Source organism: Chinchilla lanigera, unplaced genomic scaffold (assembly GCF_000276665.1).
Source record: "Chinchilla lanigera isolate Chin_1 unplaced genomic scaffold, ChiLan1.0 scaffold00036, whole genome shotgun sequence".
In the NCBI taxonomy this organism is placed as follows: Eukaryota; Metazoa; Chordata; class Mammalia; order Rodentia; family Chinchillidae; genus Chinchilla; species Chinchilla lanigera.
The window spans coordinates 19,881,561-19,898,434 of record NW_004955437.1 but is presented as its reverse complement, the minus strand read 5'-3'; the positions used below and the strand labels follow the sequence as shown (position 1 = coordinate 19,898,434).

At 54.9% G+C, this 16,874-nt stretch overlaps 1 protein-coding gene across 7 annotated transcripts in view; it reads left to right on the top strand.

Annotated features, from left to right (window-relative positions):
* Cdh23 (cadherin-related 23) overlaps positions 1 to 16,874 on the top strand; it is a gene marked incomplete at its 5' end in the record, with an annotated part of 360,927 nt that overhangs the window by 146,284 nt on the left and 197,769 nt on the right. For all 7 annotated transcript variants that reach the window (XM_005390029.2, XM_013516828.1, XM_005390030.2 and 4 more), the window contains 2 exon segments: positions 2,184 to 2,312; positions 9,965 to 10,043. In XM_005390029.2, the coding sequence (XP_005390086.1) occupies positions 2,184 to 2,312; positions 9,965 to 10,043 (208 nt within the window).

Here is a 16,874-nt window from a genome sequence, read left to right as displayed (position 1 = left end):
CTTGGGTGCTGGATCTGGACGGGCCAAAGGTCTGGTTTTGAAAGATGGGGTTCCCCAGGCACAGCCAGAACACCAGAGGCCCCAGAGCAGGAAATGAAAACTTTTCCCCTGACCCTCCCCACCGGCCCCTGGGGAGGTCCCTGCAGAGAACACGCCCATCCTTCCCTCCCTCGGTGACCCATAGGAGCTGCGTGCTGCTTGTAAAGTTGACTTCTGGGACGGAGTTTGCTTTCTGTGCACCCACGTGCGCCTTCACCACCAGGCGTGGGGTTCTGTGTGCCCACACCTGGCCTCAGAACGCGCAGCTGCCTGCCCTCTTTCTCCACGAACCAGTTGCCTAGGGATAATTTCCATGCACCATACAAATGACTTTGGGACTCGGAATAGACCAGAGCCAGGCCCAGGCAGGAATGTGGGTGGCCCGGCCATCAAGAGGCCTGTGCTCAAGCTGGGATGATGAATACAGTTAAATTGCTGTTAATCTCCCAGCAATCAGGCCTTGAAGCTGCGAGCAGGAGGGGCCCTAGAGCTCTGTGGTAGATGGCCTTGCGCTTGCTCCTCTAGAAGCTGACACCCAGAGTCCGTCTGGGCTGCTGCTGTGCCCTTGGCTGCTGGGTCACAGCTGGGAGCCTGGCATTATGCCCTTCCATCAGATGTGCCCACTGCCATGCCCTGTCCCTGCATGGGGTCCAAGGAGAGCTAGACCTGTCCTCCGTGGCAGGAGCAGGACTGCAGCCACAGGTGTGGGAAGACACAGCAGGCACCAGGGCAGACAACAGCCAGCTGCCCACAGAAGCCTGGCAATGGCAAGTCAGACCTACTGGCAACTCGTGCCAGCGCTTACTGGGATTCCCCGTGGCCTGTGTGCCTGGCTGGAGCCCTCCCTCCCTCCTTGTCACACCCACTCCCAGCCCTGAAGCCCTGTGCTTGAGCTGCCCTGAGGACTCTGCCTCCCGGGCTCCATGTCTCCATCTCAGAGGACAATGGCCCGCCCCAGGGTTTTTGTCACACCTTACATTGCCAGAGGTTCCAGGGAGCTAACCTGGGTGCTGTCACATCTCACATCCCCAGCCATGGGACCACGGGCAGGTGTGCAGCAGAGCCCTTCACTGCAGAGAGAAACGGGGCAGGGGGTGCTGCTTGGAGGGTACTGGGCAAGCAGAGACAGCTGATGTTGAGGCCCCATCTCAAGACTGCTGAAGGTTGGTTTTTATGCCAGAGTTTGAACTCTGGCTACACCCTCACCACCTATATGACTGGGCAGGTCACTTCCCCTTTCTGATCTCCGATACCCCTCTGGACAGTGAGCCCCTAGTACCAACCCAGGCATGCACAATGCCTAGAAGAAGGATATCTGTGTGCAGCACTGTCATCGCTGTCACTGCCGGCTTTTGAGACACAGTAGCAGTGGCCACTTTGTCAGGGTCAGCTGTGTGTTTAGGGGAATAGAACATAGGCTTTGGGTCTCCTTTCCAGGAGCTCTCATAGGACTGCCTTGCCAGCTAGCTCTGATGGTTGACGTGTTGCCTGTCTGGCCACAGCCACAGCAGGTGGCCTGCATGACCTCTCAGGAGTCCTTCCTGGAGGCCCCCAGACGTCATAGGCTCTGGAGTTCCCCCTGCTGTTCAACTGGAGAAGTCATTTGACAAGTCCAGCGCCTAGAGCAGGCATGCGGGCCGCAGGGTACCCCTCTGTGGCCAAAAGGCCTTTCCTCTGAGGAGTCCCGATCCTGGCCAGTTCCCTGCTGTCTTGGAAAGGCAGTAGGAAGTAGGTACAAGAGGTCTGTGTCTTGGAACTGAATACGGCAGTGGAGCTGATGACAGGTCATGTCTATCCCCAGCCAGTCATCCTGCACACTGGACATCCAGGGTAGCCAGTCCTGGGCTGGCTGGGGCCAAGAGATCTTAGCCATTTTTGGTGACACTGGAGAAGCTACCACTCTCCCGGCCTTGGGGACCCTGCTTGTGTTTTCCTGCCCAGCTCAAAGGTCGCTGAGAGCTCTCGGTGTTCTTGAGCCTCCTCACAGTGAGCCCTTCCTTGCAAGATGCATGTGTGTGTGTTGCGCGTGGTCTGTACATACAGGTGTCACAAGCTGCAGGGCTGTGCATATGCATGTGTGCACTCATGTGTGCATGCCCACAGCTTTGCTCAACTTAAGGCTGTCTATCTCTTTGTCCTCTAAGGATCAAGATAAGACCAGGCCTCTGTCCACCCTGGCCAACTTGGCCATCATCATCACAGATGTCCAGGACATGGACCCCATCTTCATCAACCTGCCTTACAGCACCAACATCTACGAGCATTCTCCTCCGGTAAGAGCCTCCCTGGGCCCTGCGGTGGAGTGGACCACTCCTGGGGGTGCCTGACCCCCAGTCCCTATGATGGCAGTGATGCCCCCAGGCCCCTCCCACAAGACCCCCATCTCCCCCCTGTCACTTCATCCCTGGAGAGCTCCGAGGGGTAAAGAACCTCTCTTAGTTACTCTTCTTTTGTTGCTAAGTCAAAATACCCAACACCCAAAGTTAAAGGAGGGAAGATTTATTTACTTCAAGGTTTGTAGAGGTTTCAGCCCATAATCAGCTGGCTCAAAGGCAAAGTGGCTTGGTAGAGGGGAATTGCAGAGGAGAAACCGTCCATAGCGGGCAGAAGGTAGCAAAGCAAGTACACAAGCAAGGGACCATCTCCGCTTTCTGCCCCTTTTATATTGTCTAGGCTACCTAGTTTAGGGCAGGTGCCAAACCAGTCAGTGGACTAGTTTAGGAATCACACACCCTTAATCCCAGCATCACACATTCTAGATCTAGTGACTCCTGAAAAAGCCTTACCCACGCCTGCATGAGGCTTTGGTGGGACATCTAGGCACAAGCCATGATAAAACCCAAATGAGCTTGGGCACTAAGGAGGCGGGTGATTCAGAAAGGTTTCTGTGGAGTGATGTGGACACCCACACAACACGCAGCCTGAGCTGAGGAACGGATTTGGTTCCAGATCAGCAAACCAACTGTGTGGCTCAGCCACGGTCGCACAAGCCAGTCCGCCTCTCTTGGCATCAACACCACCCCCAAGTGGCAGCAACAGGCAGCAGTTTGCCCTCTGCTCCAAAAGCCCTCTCAGCCTGTGCCCTTCCAGGAACTCATACCAACAGCTGCCTCCCTAATGGTTCAGTCTTTGAGTTCTCAACTTCAGACATGCAAGAAAGACTCCTGATTTTGTGCCATGTCACAAACCACCAGGCACCAGCCAGCCACTGCCCACTCCACAGGGGCCGTGCTGGGGTGCCTCCACAGACCTGTGGCCAAGCGGGCAAGGAGGGCATCCCTTATCTGGCACCCTCTGCTGTGCTTTGTGTGAACCTGATGGAAAAGCCCGCTGTGGGCTAATGAGAAGCTGGCTCCTCTAGACAGACACCACCTCTGAACACGCTGCTTGGCAGGCAGACTTTATGCAGGAAAACAGCCCCCTCTTTTGAAGGAATGTTGGTTTCTCGGGGGGAGGGACTCAGTACCCTGAGAGTAAAGGAGGGCACCCACTGGAGGCTGGGGTGCTCAGGGCTCACCTGCATGTGTACGCAGGCTCAGCTTCAAGCATAAGGGGGAGCCTGGCTTCACATGAGTGGGTGGAGGCCACTCTTTTAGTCCAGTGTGGAAGCCAGCCCCCAGCTTGGGCCCTGTGGCTGTCACAGCCACTGTACCCTTGGATTCAGGCTCCAGAAGCTGGCATTTGACCCCCTTCCTCCCGGAGCCAGGTGTGGTGTGTGGGGGTGGGGGCAGTCTGAGAAGGTAGAGGCTTTTCAGACTTCTCCTGCAGGCACTGGAAGCTGCCTGGGGAGCAAAGGTGGCGTCCCAGTGGCCCCTCCCCTGGCTTTCTCTTTCTTGGTGGTCTAGGCATAGCAGGAGTCCCAGCTTTTGAGACAGAAGGCTGTCCCTGTCTACCTACCTCATTTCCCAGGACCCCTGGGGCCTCTTCTTTTCTGCCTGCAACCCCAGCTTTGCCAGGCCACAGTCAGACCTGCCTGAGGTTCTCAGGTGGGGGAGACCCGCTCCCTGCCCCGGCCCCTGGCTCTCCTCCTGAGTGCTCTCAGTGAACCGCTCACCCAGCCTGGCTGCTCTGGCCGTCTGGGAGCACAGCTCTGCAGGCAGGGCAGGGCCCACCCTGGGGTGGATGTGGTGGGATTCAGGAAGCACCTATGCAGTGGCTGAAGGAAGAAGCAAGCAAATGCCCTGGTTAAACAGTCCTCTCACCAGCCTGCCCTGTTCATCTTGTTCCCCTTCTCACCGCTCTTGTCACCAACCCCAGGTCCACCTACCCACTAGTTCCCAGCTCACTCACCACCTTTTTGAGGATTATTTTCTTGGCTTCTTCCTCAGGGGTGACAGAGATAGCCACTGGCAGAACTGACTACGGTCTCAAACTCTCTATACTGAGTAATTTATGATTGGCTTAATAATCCCACTCATTATGGTCACCTGGGTACATAGGTTACTGTCAAGCCCAGGTTGTCCAGGTGCCAGGGGCTCCGGGACATTGTCTCAAGCTTCCTTTGCATCTCCCAGGGTGTTGTACCAAGGGTAGGGTACAGAGATGCCCAGAACCAACTGGATTTCTGGGCAGGGTGTGTAGGTGGCCAGGTCACCAGAGGAACTCAGAAGTCCTACACGCCGGCTCCTTCCCCTGGCCCACCCTACCCCCAACAACTCCCCACAGGAAAAGTGGAGCTCACAGTGTATGCAGTACCCGCTTCCTTGGGGGCTTCCGAGGAGGGAGGTAGTGTATGTAAATCACCCAGCCGGTGTGGGCAGTTGGCAGATGGCAGGCCGAGCGGTCAGTGACATGATTGGATGGTCACCGGTCAGTTATGGTGCACAGATTGGTTGGGCCTCCTGGCTATAGCTTCCCAGCAGGGTAAGATGGGCGGAACACCTGTGCTGTCCCAGGGAGCTTCCTCTGGGACCCTTTGGTTTCTGTCTCCTCTCATCCCTCCATCTTTGCAGAGCAGTATCACCCAAGCTATTACAGCTTTTCCCTTTTGATCTGCAGGTTTCCGAGTCTGTGCCGCAGAAAGCACACTCTTCCATTCTTTACTCACCCATGCATCGTTTCTCAAGCCCTGCTGGAGTGCAGGGCCCTGGGCAAGGCCACCCCTCTTCTATCCAGATGTGTCCACAGCTCAGCAAGCTGGACTTCACCACCTTCGTCCTTGCTCTCCTTCCTCTCAGTTTCTTAGCGTCTGGTACGATTCTCTCCTCTCAGAATCAGGGGTCCTAGTATCTTTTTGCTAGACCAGAGCTGTCACTTCTCCCCTGTGAGGCCAAGACCTAGGGAGTGCAGGTCTGAGCCCTTCCACGTGGGTCATGCCCAGGTCAGGAGAGACAGACAAGACAGTTATCGGTGGTTTCAGCCTCTCTGGGGCTCTGGCCAGGCACCCCCAGCAAGCACAGGATCACACTCTCCATGCACACACCTCTGCTCCTCCGCGCCGCACTGGGAAGGGACCGAGTTTCCCATCTGCACGGCTTTTCTCCTCCAGCCTGGTTCCGCCACCCTCCAGCTTGGGTTGCTGCACCTTCTAATAGGTTTCCATGCCTGCCTTCGGGGCCTCCTGTCCCTTAACAGCGTGGAGCTCTGATTTGATGCAGTTTTTCCCAGCAGGGCCAAGGCTGAGACATACCTGGCCGGTTAAGCCTCCCGAGCCAGAGAGCCAGGTGTCCCCCACTCCCAGCTTGGCTCCCCAGCTTGCTGCTGGGGCCTCCAGCCAGACCCTTCCCCACTCTGCCTGGCTCCCCCTCTTTATCTGCGGCTCCCAGCATGTATGTCTCCCTCTATCAGTGTATCAGGCTGGCATGGCTCATCTAAAGTGTATATATTACCTAATAAAATCCTTCTTATTTGGGATTATTGCATCAAATTTTAATTTCCTCACTCGAGCAGCAGCATGTCGGCCTGCCCGTCAGTGAAGGGCCGATAGAAGGTGAAAAGAGCGGATAAACTGCACAAATTACTGCCAGCCGATGCCTATCAGCCCTTTGACTGGAATTGACTGGAATTAAGGACTGAGAAATAGGATTTTCTGCCTCAGAATCTGCTGTGGCAGCTCTCGTCGGAAGTCCGGGCAGCAGCTCCCCTCCAGCTCCTCCCACCGAGGGCACCTCCCACTCCCAGAGCAAACCACATCACCTTTCATGTCCTTAATCCTGCCAAGGAAATGTGTGTCAGGCTTCCGGATGAGCTGGCAGTGAGGGAGGTGGGCCTTGGGCCCTGAAGCCAGGCACAGCGCAGGCTGGCCCCTGCTGCAGCCACTGTCCTGCTGAGGGGTTCTTTCGTTTTGTCTTGTTGTTGCTGTTTGGTTGGTTTTTTTGAGACAGTCTCAGTATGTATTCGAAACTAGCCTTGAACTCACTATGTAGCTCAGCTTGGCTTCAAATTCACAGCAATCCTCCTGCCTCAGCCTCTGAGTTCTGGGATTACAGGCTTGTGCCGCCACACCCAGCTGAAGACTTCTTTGGAAGGGAGCAATCACAAAAGGGACAGACATGGTCCCTGCTAGAGAAGTCCCAGTTTCTGACCCTACTTCCCACTCCCAACATTGGCATAGTCACTGGGCCCAAAGCTGTGGGCCCCCTCGCCTCTGCCGGAGGGCAATGGGGCCACCAGGCCACCCCAGAAAGGCCCTTTCCTCCCTGATTGTCTGCACCCCACCCACTCCCTGCACCTTGTGACCGGAACCCCTGGCCTCCGTTTCTGCTGTGTACCCCTACAGCAGCGGCAAGGGAAGAACCTTTACCTACCCCTACATCTGCCCCGCTGAGCGAAACTGAGCACACAGACTCATGTGAGTGCCCGGCAGAGTCGGCAGGCGGCAGGCGCTCAACTCTAGCTGCTGTGTCGCCGCTGGCTGCCAGATCATGCGTCTCGGGGGTGGAGATGTCGTGGGACACTGGGGCTCTGAAAGGCCACGGCTCTCTAGAGATGTCGTCTGCGTGTGATGCAGGATGAGGCCTTGGATTTGATGAGAGGCGCACAGGGGATCCAGCTCCATCAATAGGAGCGGGCACTCTTGTCACGTTTGCTGTGTGTGACACTTAGACGTGTGCCCATTGCTTAGGAGCAGGAATTATGCCATTGTCAAGACGGGAAATCGGGGCAGCTCTGAGGGTCCAGAGACAGGCTCCATCTGGCACAGCTGGGCCTTTAGCTGCCATTGCAACTGTGGGGACCAGGAGCCTGTGCACCTGTCATCTCCCATTTCTCAGGAGGCCTCCTGCTCTCAGTCCCCCAGCTGGCCCTGGGCCCGCCCACTGGCTCTCCCAGCCACAGCCCAGCAGCGGCGCCCCAGAAAGCTGCCCCGCCCCAGGCAGGGTGCCCTCCTAGCAGGCCAGGCAGGATGAGGCTTCCTCATTCCTGCCTCTTTGGAAATAAGTTGCAGTATATTGAAAATGTAATCACCGAGACTCTGAAACAAGAGCCGTGGGCTCCCCAAAGCCCCCATGCCTCCCTGCTAATTCCTTCTCATAACATTTCCAGTCTTTCTGTCTGCACTTGTATTAAAAGATCAAGGTTTTATTAAAAGCGGATTTATTTGCCCAAAAAGAGATGAAACCCCAAACCATGTCAGGAGCCTGGCGGAGCTTGCATGTGACTCCTCCTGGAATAGGAGCAGCCTCGGTTTCCTGTCCGGCACAGCCGGCCCCGCCTACCAGGGGGACCATGGCTGCCCAGAGGGCGGGGCTCGCAGGGCTCTGAGGATTCGGGTCCTTTGGCACCAGGTCCCCTCTGTGCACAGCACTGGTCGGGGGCCACTAGCAGGCTCCGTGGAAGGAAGTTCTGTCTTCAAGAACAAGTCCTTGAGAGCTACTGTGTGTGGGCCTCTGTCACCAGGCTGCTCCTGAGCCCTGACTCCACCCCAGCACCCCGCAGCTCCAGGAGAGCTGGACGCACAGCTGGTCCCAGACTCACAGCGTCGAGCTTGCCAATGGCTCAGGCTCGTGCCCGGCACAGAGCAGCGACCCTCATAAGTGATGTGATCTCTACTGCAACAACCAGGCCAGAGGCAGCGTCAGCTGACGGCAAGAGCTTTTAACCCAGGGCAGCTGAATTTGAATCCTGGCTTCACCCTTCGCTCCTTGCCATGGGACCACGCATGCCTCAGTGTCCCCATCTGTACGGTGGAACGTGGTGCAGCTGTTGTGAGAGTGAAATGAGTGAATACACAGAAAGCATGGGGGACACTGCCGAGCACAGCCAGAGTGCCCAAGAGAGAGCGGCGCCAGCACTGCTGGCCTTCACCGGCTCTGCACCTGACCCAGGGCATACACGTTCAAGGGCATCTTTCTCTGGCTTCATCACAGAGTCTTGCTAAGCAAGGGGAGTTGCATGTCTGTATCACAGTACTCTGGGAGGCTGAGGCAGGAGAGCAGCTTAGCAACTTAGTGAGACCATATCTCAAAAGAGCTGGAGATGTCACTCAGTGCAAAGGCCCTGGGCTTCCATCCCCAGTACCCAGTACCTCAACAAAAACAAATAAAAATCAGACTCTTTCCACCAAGGCATCTCGCTAGAACTTTGGTCCCTCAGGGCAAGGGGCTGGAGGAGGGGCTGGACCTGCTGTGCACAGCCTGGCTCTGGGCTGTGCCCGCCTGGCTGGAACTTTGTTTTCGCCTTTCTCTGTGGAGATTCTGCACCCTCCTGGACACTTTCACCTCTCTCATAGAGCCTCGGGGTGGGCAGGAGAGGCAGAAGTGACTGCCGTGAAGTGCAGGATGCTAGGGAGGAGAGCGGACCTGCTGTCTCAGAGCAGGACCAGAAGTAGTTGGTGGGATGCTGCTTGGCCCCAGGGCACAGAGCCCACCTGTCAGAGCTGGACATGGTGGCATACACCAGGAATCCTGGCACCAGGGAGGCTGAGGCAGGAGGATCACCATGAGTTGGAAGCCATCTTGGGCTACATAGTGAGTTCAATACATAGTAAGACTTTGTCTCAACAAAACCAAAGAAATATCCATCAGAGGACCTTTGTGTGGGCCTGTCAGGACTTCTTCCTAGGAAAAATTCACACTACCAAGCCCTGGTCTGTGCTACCTTTTTCTCCCTGGAGTACCTTCTTTCCATTTCTCTCCCTGGTAAACTCCTACTCATCTTTCACAACCCATCCTAAACACAGCCATCTGTATACCACTTTGCAGCTCATCAAGGCAGACTTCTGGGCTTTCTTGTGCAATTCTTCATCTGAGCTCCAAGTGTGTACAGCAGCTGTCTGCACCCCTGTCCTTGACTCTTCCACAGAGACTGCTCCCCAGGAGTGGAGACCCCAGTCCCCACCCTGGTCACCCTGGCTCCTGGTCCTTCTGCACTCCACTGCAAGGGAATGGAGGAAGCAGGGCCACTGGGGGAGGAACTGCAGTGTGGATGCTGTGCGGAGCCTGGAGCAGGGCCATGGTGACTCCAAGGTTGCCTGTGATCCCTGGAGATCCATGCCTTTGGGACATGGCAGGGAACACCCATAGGGTGATTGATCTGTGATGTCTTCTTCTACTCAGATCCCAGTGAAAACAAAGTTCCACCTTATTCATGTTAAGGTAGGGCAGACTGCGGCCAGAGAGGTGCAGCCCCTGTCCTGAGGTCACACAGCAGTCATGAGAGGCTGTGATAGACTGGACCTGTTCCCATTGCCAGCTTCTCCTCCATGGGTTCCTCTCCCTGGGTGTTTCTGTGAACAAGGGAGACCAGGAAGGCAGGGACAGAGCTGGCATCCAAAAGGCAGGGCCTGTTTGTGGGGGTGTTTGCTGGAGGTCTCGGTGTGTGTGTCCCTGGGACAGAGGGGCAGCTGAGGCCTGAGCATCTGGTGCCTGCCTCCTGGGCTGGCAGTCTGCCTGGAGAGGGAAGTGGTGACTGCCAGGTCAGTGACAAACAAAGGCAGCAGTCCGGGATCCTGGCGACCCAGCTCAAGTCCCTCCTCTCTCCCACCCAGGGCACGACCGTGCGCGTGATCACTGCCGTGGACCAGGATAAGGGGCGTCCCCGGGGGATCGGCTACACCATTGTTTCAGGTAAGGAGAGGCTGCGCCTGACCTCGGCCACCACCCCAGAGGAGCTGCTGTTGAGGTCTGGGGCTCGAAGGGCCTGGGAAGGGGACAAAAGCGAGGAGCGGGGGAGGGGCTCTCGGGGCCAGCCGAGGTGGGAGTGTCTGGGCTGCCCCGTGCCAGGGCAGGAGTGTGGCTGCCGTCCAGGGCCTGCGCTTTGGGCTCTGGGCCTGGGATATGGTGGCTCCCATACAGCACTCTGGGTTTTTCTGGTCTTATTTGATGAAAAGGTGGCGATTTTTACATCATTTTGGATCATCAAATAGAGCTGCGACTTTAGGCAAGCTCATGCTCTTCCCATTTCCAGCCATTACAAATTCCTATCTCATCTGGAAGGGCATCTCTCCACCCAGGTCATTTAGCTGGCAAACACTGGTTAGAAACCTTTGGGGTGGTGCCACCCAAGCCCAGGGTGGGCCTTCTCATTATCCACAGCCAGAACTGTGCTTAACCGATCAGTGGACTAATTTAGTTCTCACGCACCCTAGGTCCAACCACCTCTGAAAAGCCCCACCTATGAGCACACGAGGCTGTAGGGGGACATCTAGACATGAGCCATAGCATGTGGTGATCAAGAAGGTAGAAGATGGGACCCCCTGAGTCTGCTTCAGTTTGTCATCCATAAATTCGGAAGGATGAGAGATAGTTCAAGGGTCAGGTGACCTGGTACATGCAAAAAGCTGAGTGAGTGTATGTAAAGGACTTTGTTATAAAGGTAACTCATTATTAGTGCAAGCAGTTAATAACACCTGGGGAAGCGAGGCGTTACCTGGTTAGCTAGGGGGTAGCTGGGGTAACTGGTAGAAGGGAACAGCACACCCTTGGGATCACAGGAAATCCGGCTCTCATCGTACACTGGCCCTGCAGCTGCTGGCATGATGATTATTACAAATAATGCAGCCCAGGGGCTGAGGGTCAGCAGGAGCATGGGTCAGGGGCTCTGCTCCCCACTTCCCTATTCTGGTGTCCAGGCACGGAGTGAACGGTACCGTGTACTTGTGGAACAAAAGAATGACTAAATTATCACTCTAGGAGAGTGAGTTCTCTAATTCCAGTAGGCCCTAAATTGCCTGGGCCTCCCATCATAAGTGCAAAGTCCTTGGTGGGAAGCTCTGGTCCTGCAGGGCTTGGTGGGGCCCAGGAGAGGTTTTAGCTCCCAGCTCCCAGCAGCTCAGTGTGGGTGGCTGTCAGGCCAGGATGTGAGAGGGCCATTCCCGGGAAGGAAGCCATTCCGGTGGGAGGCGGGGTCCACATCAAACTGGAGGCCGTCTCCAGGAGGGCAGAATAGGGGCAGGGCGTCCGGGGGCTCAGTTCCTTCCTGAGTTCTGCGAATTGGGAGGCAAAGCAGTGTCCCTGGTGATGAGGGTCCTGTGCCGAGCTCTAGGAACACCGGCGAACCCTACAGGCACTGGAGTTGGGCCAAGATTACGTGGCTGCGTGAGGACCTTGTTCTAGGAAGAAGAGCATCCGCCCGATCCTCACTGCCTCTGGGCTGGTTCCAGACATCTCCCGGGCTGGCTGGGGCCTGCCTAGAATTGGCTACTCCTGCGGTGACACTAGGAGCTGGTCCTCCAGGGCACTGGCGCATCCAGATGCGTGCTGGGTGCCAGGTCCCCAGGCAGATGCTCGGCCTTTTCCAGCCTTCAGAGATGGCCCAGCCCTTGATCCCCCACCCTGGAAGCGGAAGGCTGAAGGGCCGGGCTGCTGAGCCCTGGGTAGGGCTGCTCTGGAGGTTGGAATAGGGGATAGCAGCCTGAGGCAGCATTCTAAGGGGCACATCATCCCCTGGGGCCACATTCCCAGGTGCAAACCGGAGGATGAGTAGAGACCAGGATGGGAAAGCACACAGAGAAGTGTGTGGGAGCTGCGGCAGCAGGCAGAAATTTCTAGAAGGCCAGAGCACTTAGCATAGCTTTATAGGATCCCCACTGCCAGCATGGATGTGCCTTGAGAGCCTTTGGAAAGGATGACAAATGGGTTCAGTCTCACACCAGCTTTGATTGATTATTAATGGCTGCCTGAAAAGGATCCTGAAGCCAAACAAGCTCGGTGCAGTATTCAGTTGGTAGAGTCTGCTGTGGGCGAGGAAGGAGTGAGGGCAGCACCTGGGGCAGATACTCCCTATTCTAAATGGGTCTGTATTTGGATCTCAGTTACAGGGTGGTCCTGATCCTTGGTCTCATGGGTCTTTATCACCAGCACCACTCCTGTGACAGTGAATAACCTGGGGAAAGGGTGGTCCCTTTTCTCTCCTGCCTGCCCTGCCTGGCTCCACCGAGCGGGCTCCACAGTGTTCCTGCTCACCCTCCTCTCCCGGCCTGGGCTGTGGTGCCCACCCTGAGAGCCAGCGTGAGCCTGGAGGGCTCAGTCGCAGGGAGCAGGGCCAGCAGACTGGGATCTGGCCTTGTCTCTATAGTCCTTGGCCACTTCCTTAGACACTGCTGCAAAGAACATTGTCTGCCAGCCAGATGTAGTGGTACATGCATGTAATCCCAGTACTCAGGAAGCTGAGGCAGGAGGAGCACCATGAGTTCAAGGCCATCCTGGACTACATAGTAAAATCCTCAGAAAAAACAAACAAACAAACAGAAAAGAGCATTATCTGTCAGGGTCTGTCTTACATACCTACTTCACTGGGGATGTTGGTTTTTCAGCCCTGTGCTGGGTGGCTCAGCTGCTGCCTCTTTAGCCAGAAGCAGACAGAAGGATGGCTCGTGTTCCCCTGCCACCTCCAGAGCATCTTCACGGCTACCCGCCCCATGCTGGCCCTGGGTGCCAGGCGGGGGCCTGTTCCGGCTCCAGGTGCTTAGGGACCATTTTCTACTGAAAGGACACAGAGTCTCAGGGCAGAGCCTGGGCTGTGGTGACTCTGACTGCGCACGGGGTGGTCCACTTTCCCCTCACAGGTGGACAACGGCCTGAGTCCACAGTGACCCATGGCGTGCAGTTAACTTGCCCAGCACCCCGAGGCCCTGGCCCCTCCGGGCTGTTTATCAGCCCCACAGCCGTGGGGATTTATGTCCACACACCAGTGCTTCCCCATTACTAATGACCCCTCTGTTTTGCCAAGAACAAAGAGGCCTTCAGAGGTAAGTTATGGCCCCATTGCCATCAATTTGTTCTCAGCTCTGCGTGGCTAAACTGGGACTGAGGAATGACAAAGTTCTTTCCCTTAGAGGACTTGGCGCAGGTCCGGCTGCTCCCCAGCCTGTGCATGCCCTGCTACGCACCAGGGCCATCGTTCCCTGCAGAGCCAGTCCAAGTCAGGGGTTGGTGGGCTCCTGTCCCCCGCTGCCAGCCCACCCTGCTGTCTGAGCAGACATCCCTCCTTTGCCAGACAGAGACAATCCTGCTTCAAGGAGCAGCTGTGCCCACCCCGCACAAAGCACTGGAACTGGAGTCCAGAGTTGTCAGTTTGAGGCCCTGCCCTGCCATCTGCCTGCAGTGTGTCCCAGCCAAATGCTTGACTTCTTCCAGCGCTATGGTCTTGATCCATGGAATAGGGTTATGAATCCCCACAGCGGATGGATGGTGCTGGTGGGTCTAACCGGCCATAGAACACCAGGGTTGATAAATGTCAAGGAGAGATCGGGACCAGGGGTCCTCGGAACTCTGGAGAACAGAGCACAGGTGCTGGGGCCACTGCCCGTGGTGGTGGCTTCCGGCCCTGCCAGCCACGTGGCTATGGAGCACTTGAAATATATGCATTGAGATGTGCTGTAAATATAGCACATGGGATTTTGAGGACATAGGAGGCAACAAGACTGTAAAGAATCACATTATAATGTTTTATCTCGGAGCCTGGGGTGTGGCTCAGCAGTAAAGCACTCACGGGAGCATATGTGAAGGCCTCATTTCAATTCCTAGCACTGCCCAAATAATAATAATGTCTTATACTGATGATATGTTGAAATGATTATATTTAGGATATGCTGGGCTACATAAAACCTAGTACCAAAATCAGTGTTGTCCGTTTCTTTATTTGCTGTGGCCACTAGAGGATTTGAAGCCCACCTGTGGCAGCCCTACCCCCAACCAGCTGTGATCCCATAAGTGTGTTTTCCCATCTGTGTGATGGTGATGGAAGCCCAGCAAGCCCCTAGAAAAGCGCTGACTTTGTAGAGACCGCTCCCAGGTGTGCGGCTTCCTGTGCACCGCGGGGGGCTGAGGGGCTTCTCGGAGCCAGGAGCTGTGCCCGTCTCCTGAGGTGGTGGGGTTCTCACCCTGGGGGCCTAGGAACCTGCAGTTGGGTCAGGGGACAGACCTATAAATGGGCAGCCTTCACAATGCTGTGAGGAGCAAGGACAGGGTGCCCAAAGAGGCAGGTGGTGCTGGCGAGGAAGAAGAGTGGAACTGCCTCGGCCTGAGATGCCTGGCACGGTCAAAGGCCCTTGGGTAGAGAAGCTGCTTAATTTAACTTCCAAACAGTATTTGTTCTCCTCCAAGCCAAGTGGCCTGAGTGAATTACTCACTTCCCCATCTTTTCATTGGGGCTGATGGTCTCGTTCTCATAGAACTGTGAAAATAAAGGCAAGTGTCCCATGTTCGCAACAGCACGGCTCCCAAGAGCCACCTTATGGAAGCAGCCAGTGTGGTCACACTCACATGCCCCATGTGCAGCAGTGGTCGCACAAGGTTATATCTATCACCTAGGGACAGCGTAGTCATCTCAGGTGGTATAAGTACTCTCTGTGATGTTCACACAATGACAGAAATCACATAACACATTTCTCAGGACACGTTCCTGCCATTAAGTGATGCATGACTGTACATACGCGCGTGCGCGTGCGCACACACACACACACACACACTGGAATACTATTCAGTCTTCTAAAAAAATAAGATCCTGTCATTTGTGACAGTATGGGTGAACTCAGAGGACACTGCTAAGTGAAATAAGGCAGACACCAAAAGACAAACACTACACAATCTCATTCACATGTGAACCCTGAAATAAGAGTGGTGCTCATAGTAGAGAGAGTAGAAGGGAGCTTACCAGGGAGTTGGGGCTGGGGGATGGGGAGATGCCAGCCAGAGAGGACAAACTTTCAGCTAGAAGGTGAAAAGTTCTGGAGACCACTGTCCAGCGTGGTGAATAAAGTTAATGTTGAAGCTACGCTTCAAACTTGCTAAGAGAGTAGTTCCCACACACACCTAAAACTTGTAATGAGGTCCGGTGGTGGATGTGTTAGTTAGCTTGATTGTGTCACTCATTTGACAAGATATGCATAGATCCAAACACCATTTTGTACTCCTTAAATATATGTAATTTTTTTGTTTGTTTGTTTGTTTTCTGGTACCAGGAATAGAACTCACAACCTTGCATTTGCCAGACAGGTGCTGTGCCGCTAAGCTAAATCCCCAGCCCCTGTACTCCTTAAATATAACCAACTTTTATTTGTCAATCTTACCTGTATAAAGCTGAAGAAAAATCAATTATCCCATTGTATAAAGTGACTGGCATTTGGTGAGCATCTGCCTTATGGTGACACCTATAGTTGGCCTCCGACTGATGTCAACTTTTTCTCTCTTCCCCAGCACTCAGCAGACAGGTACATGTCTGCTGTCAGAAACCCTGTTACTAGCTATGGCCGCAGTCACACTCACGGCAAGGTCCTCCCAGGTGGAAGGCTTCTCTGTCAGTCCCAAGGCTGTAAGGCTCAGGATGCTGCCCACCTTCCTCTTCCAGCAAGACCCAGGCCCTTCTCCTCTCCTGATCCCCATCCTAGGGAGCAGGGGCTCTCATAGCTGGTCTGTGATAGTACTGTATCACCTGACAACCTTAGGCACCCAGATCCTCCAGCCCACCCACACCTACTGCATCAGGCACTCTGAGAGAGGGACCAGTGGCCCCTGACTTCATTTTGTGTATTATTTTTGTTGCTGGAACAAAATACCTGACATATACAATTTAAAGGAAAAAAGGTTTACGTTAGCTCACAGTTTCAGAGGATTCAGTTCATGGTTAGCTGGCTCCAAGGTACAAGTGACATGGCAGAAGGGCCTGGTGGAGGAAAACTGCTCACCTCATGGCAGCCAGGAAGCAGAGAGAGCAAGAAGGGGAAGAGAGAGAGAGGAAGGGACCAGGGACAGGAAATTACCCTTCCTGTTCATCCCAGTAGTGACCCCAGTCACACCTCACCTTCCAATAGCATGTTCAGCGATAAGCTCATCAAAGGATGAATCTATTGATGAGTATAGTGCGCCATGATCCTATCCCCTTCCAAACACACAAGCCTTTTGGGGGACATTTTTGATCCAAACGATCACACATGCCTTTCAGGTGTTTTTGATGCTGTTCAAATCCTTTGGTCCCCATAGGAGCCATATGAATTTCTCATACATACTAGACAGATGACTTCTGTCATTTGAGTCTCTTCCCTCCAGTGTCAGACAGGCATTGGCCATCTGAGGTAAGTGGGTTTAAAGGAACCCATAGCAGAGCTTTCCTCTGCTTTGTGCATTCCAGCCTCCACCTCCATCGAGATCTTTGTCTTCTGCCCCGCGGCAAGATGGGTAGGGACCTCCATTTATTGGATGCCTGCCATGTGCCAGGCCCAGGCCAGACACAAGTTACCCTGTGTAGTAGTCTGTAAGGGAGAGAACATCACTCCATTGTGTAGACAAGGTAACAAGGCTCCAAGATGGCCACACTGGCCAAGGGTCACAGCTGCTTAGTGGCAGAGCAGAGATTTGAGTTCAAGTCTCTGAGGCTCCAGAAGACACCTATTGGTTCTCAAAGCCTGCACCCCAGATCACCAGCTTTCGTGGGGCCTGATCCGGGGACCGCACTTTAGG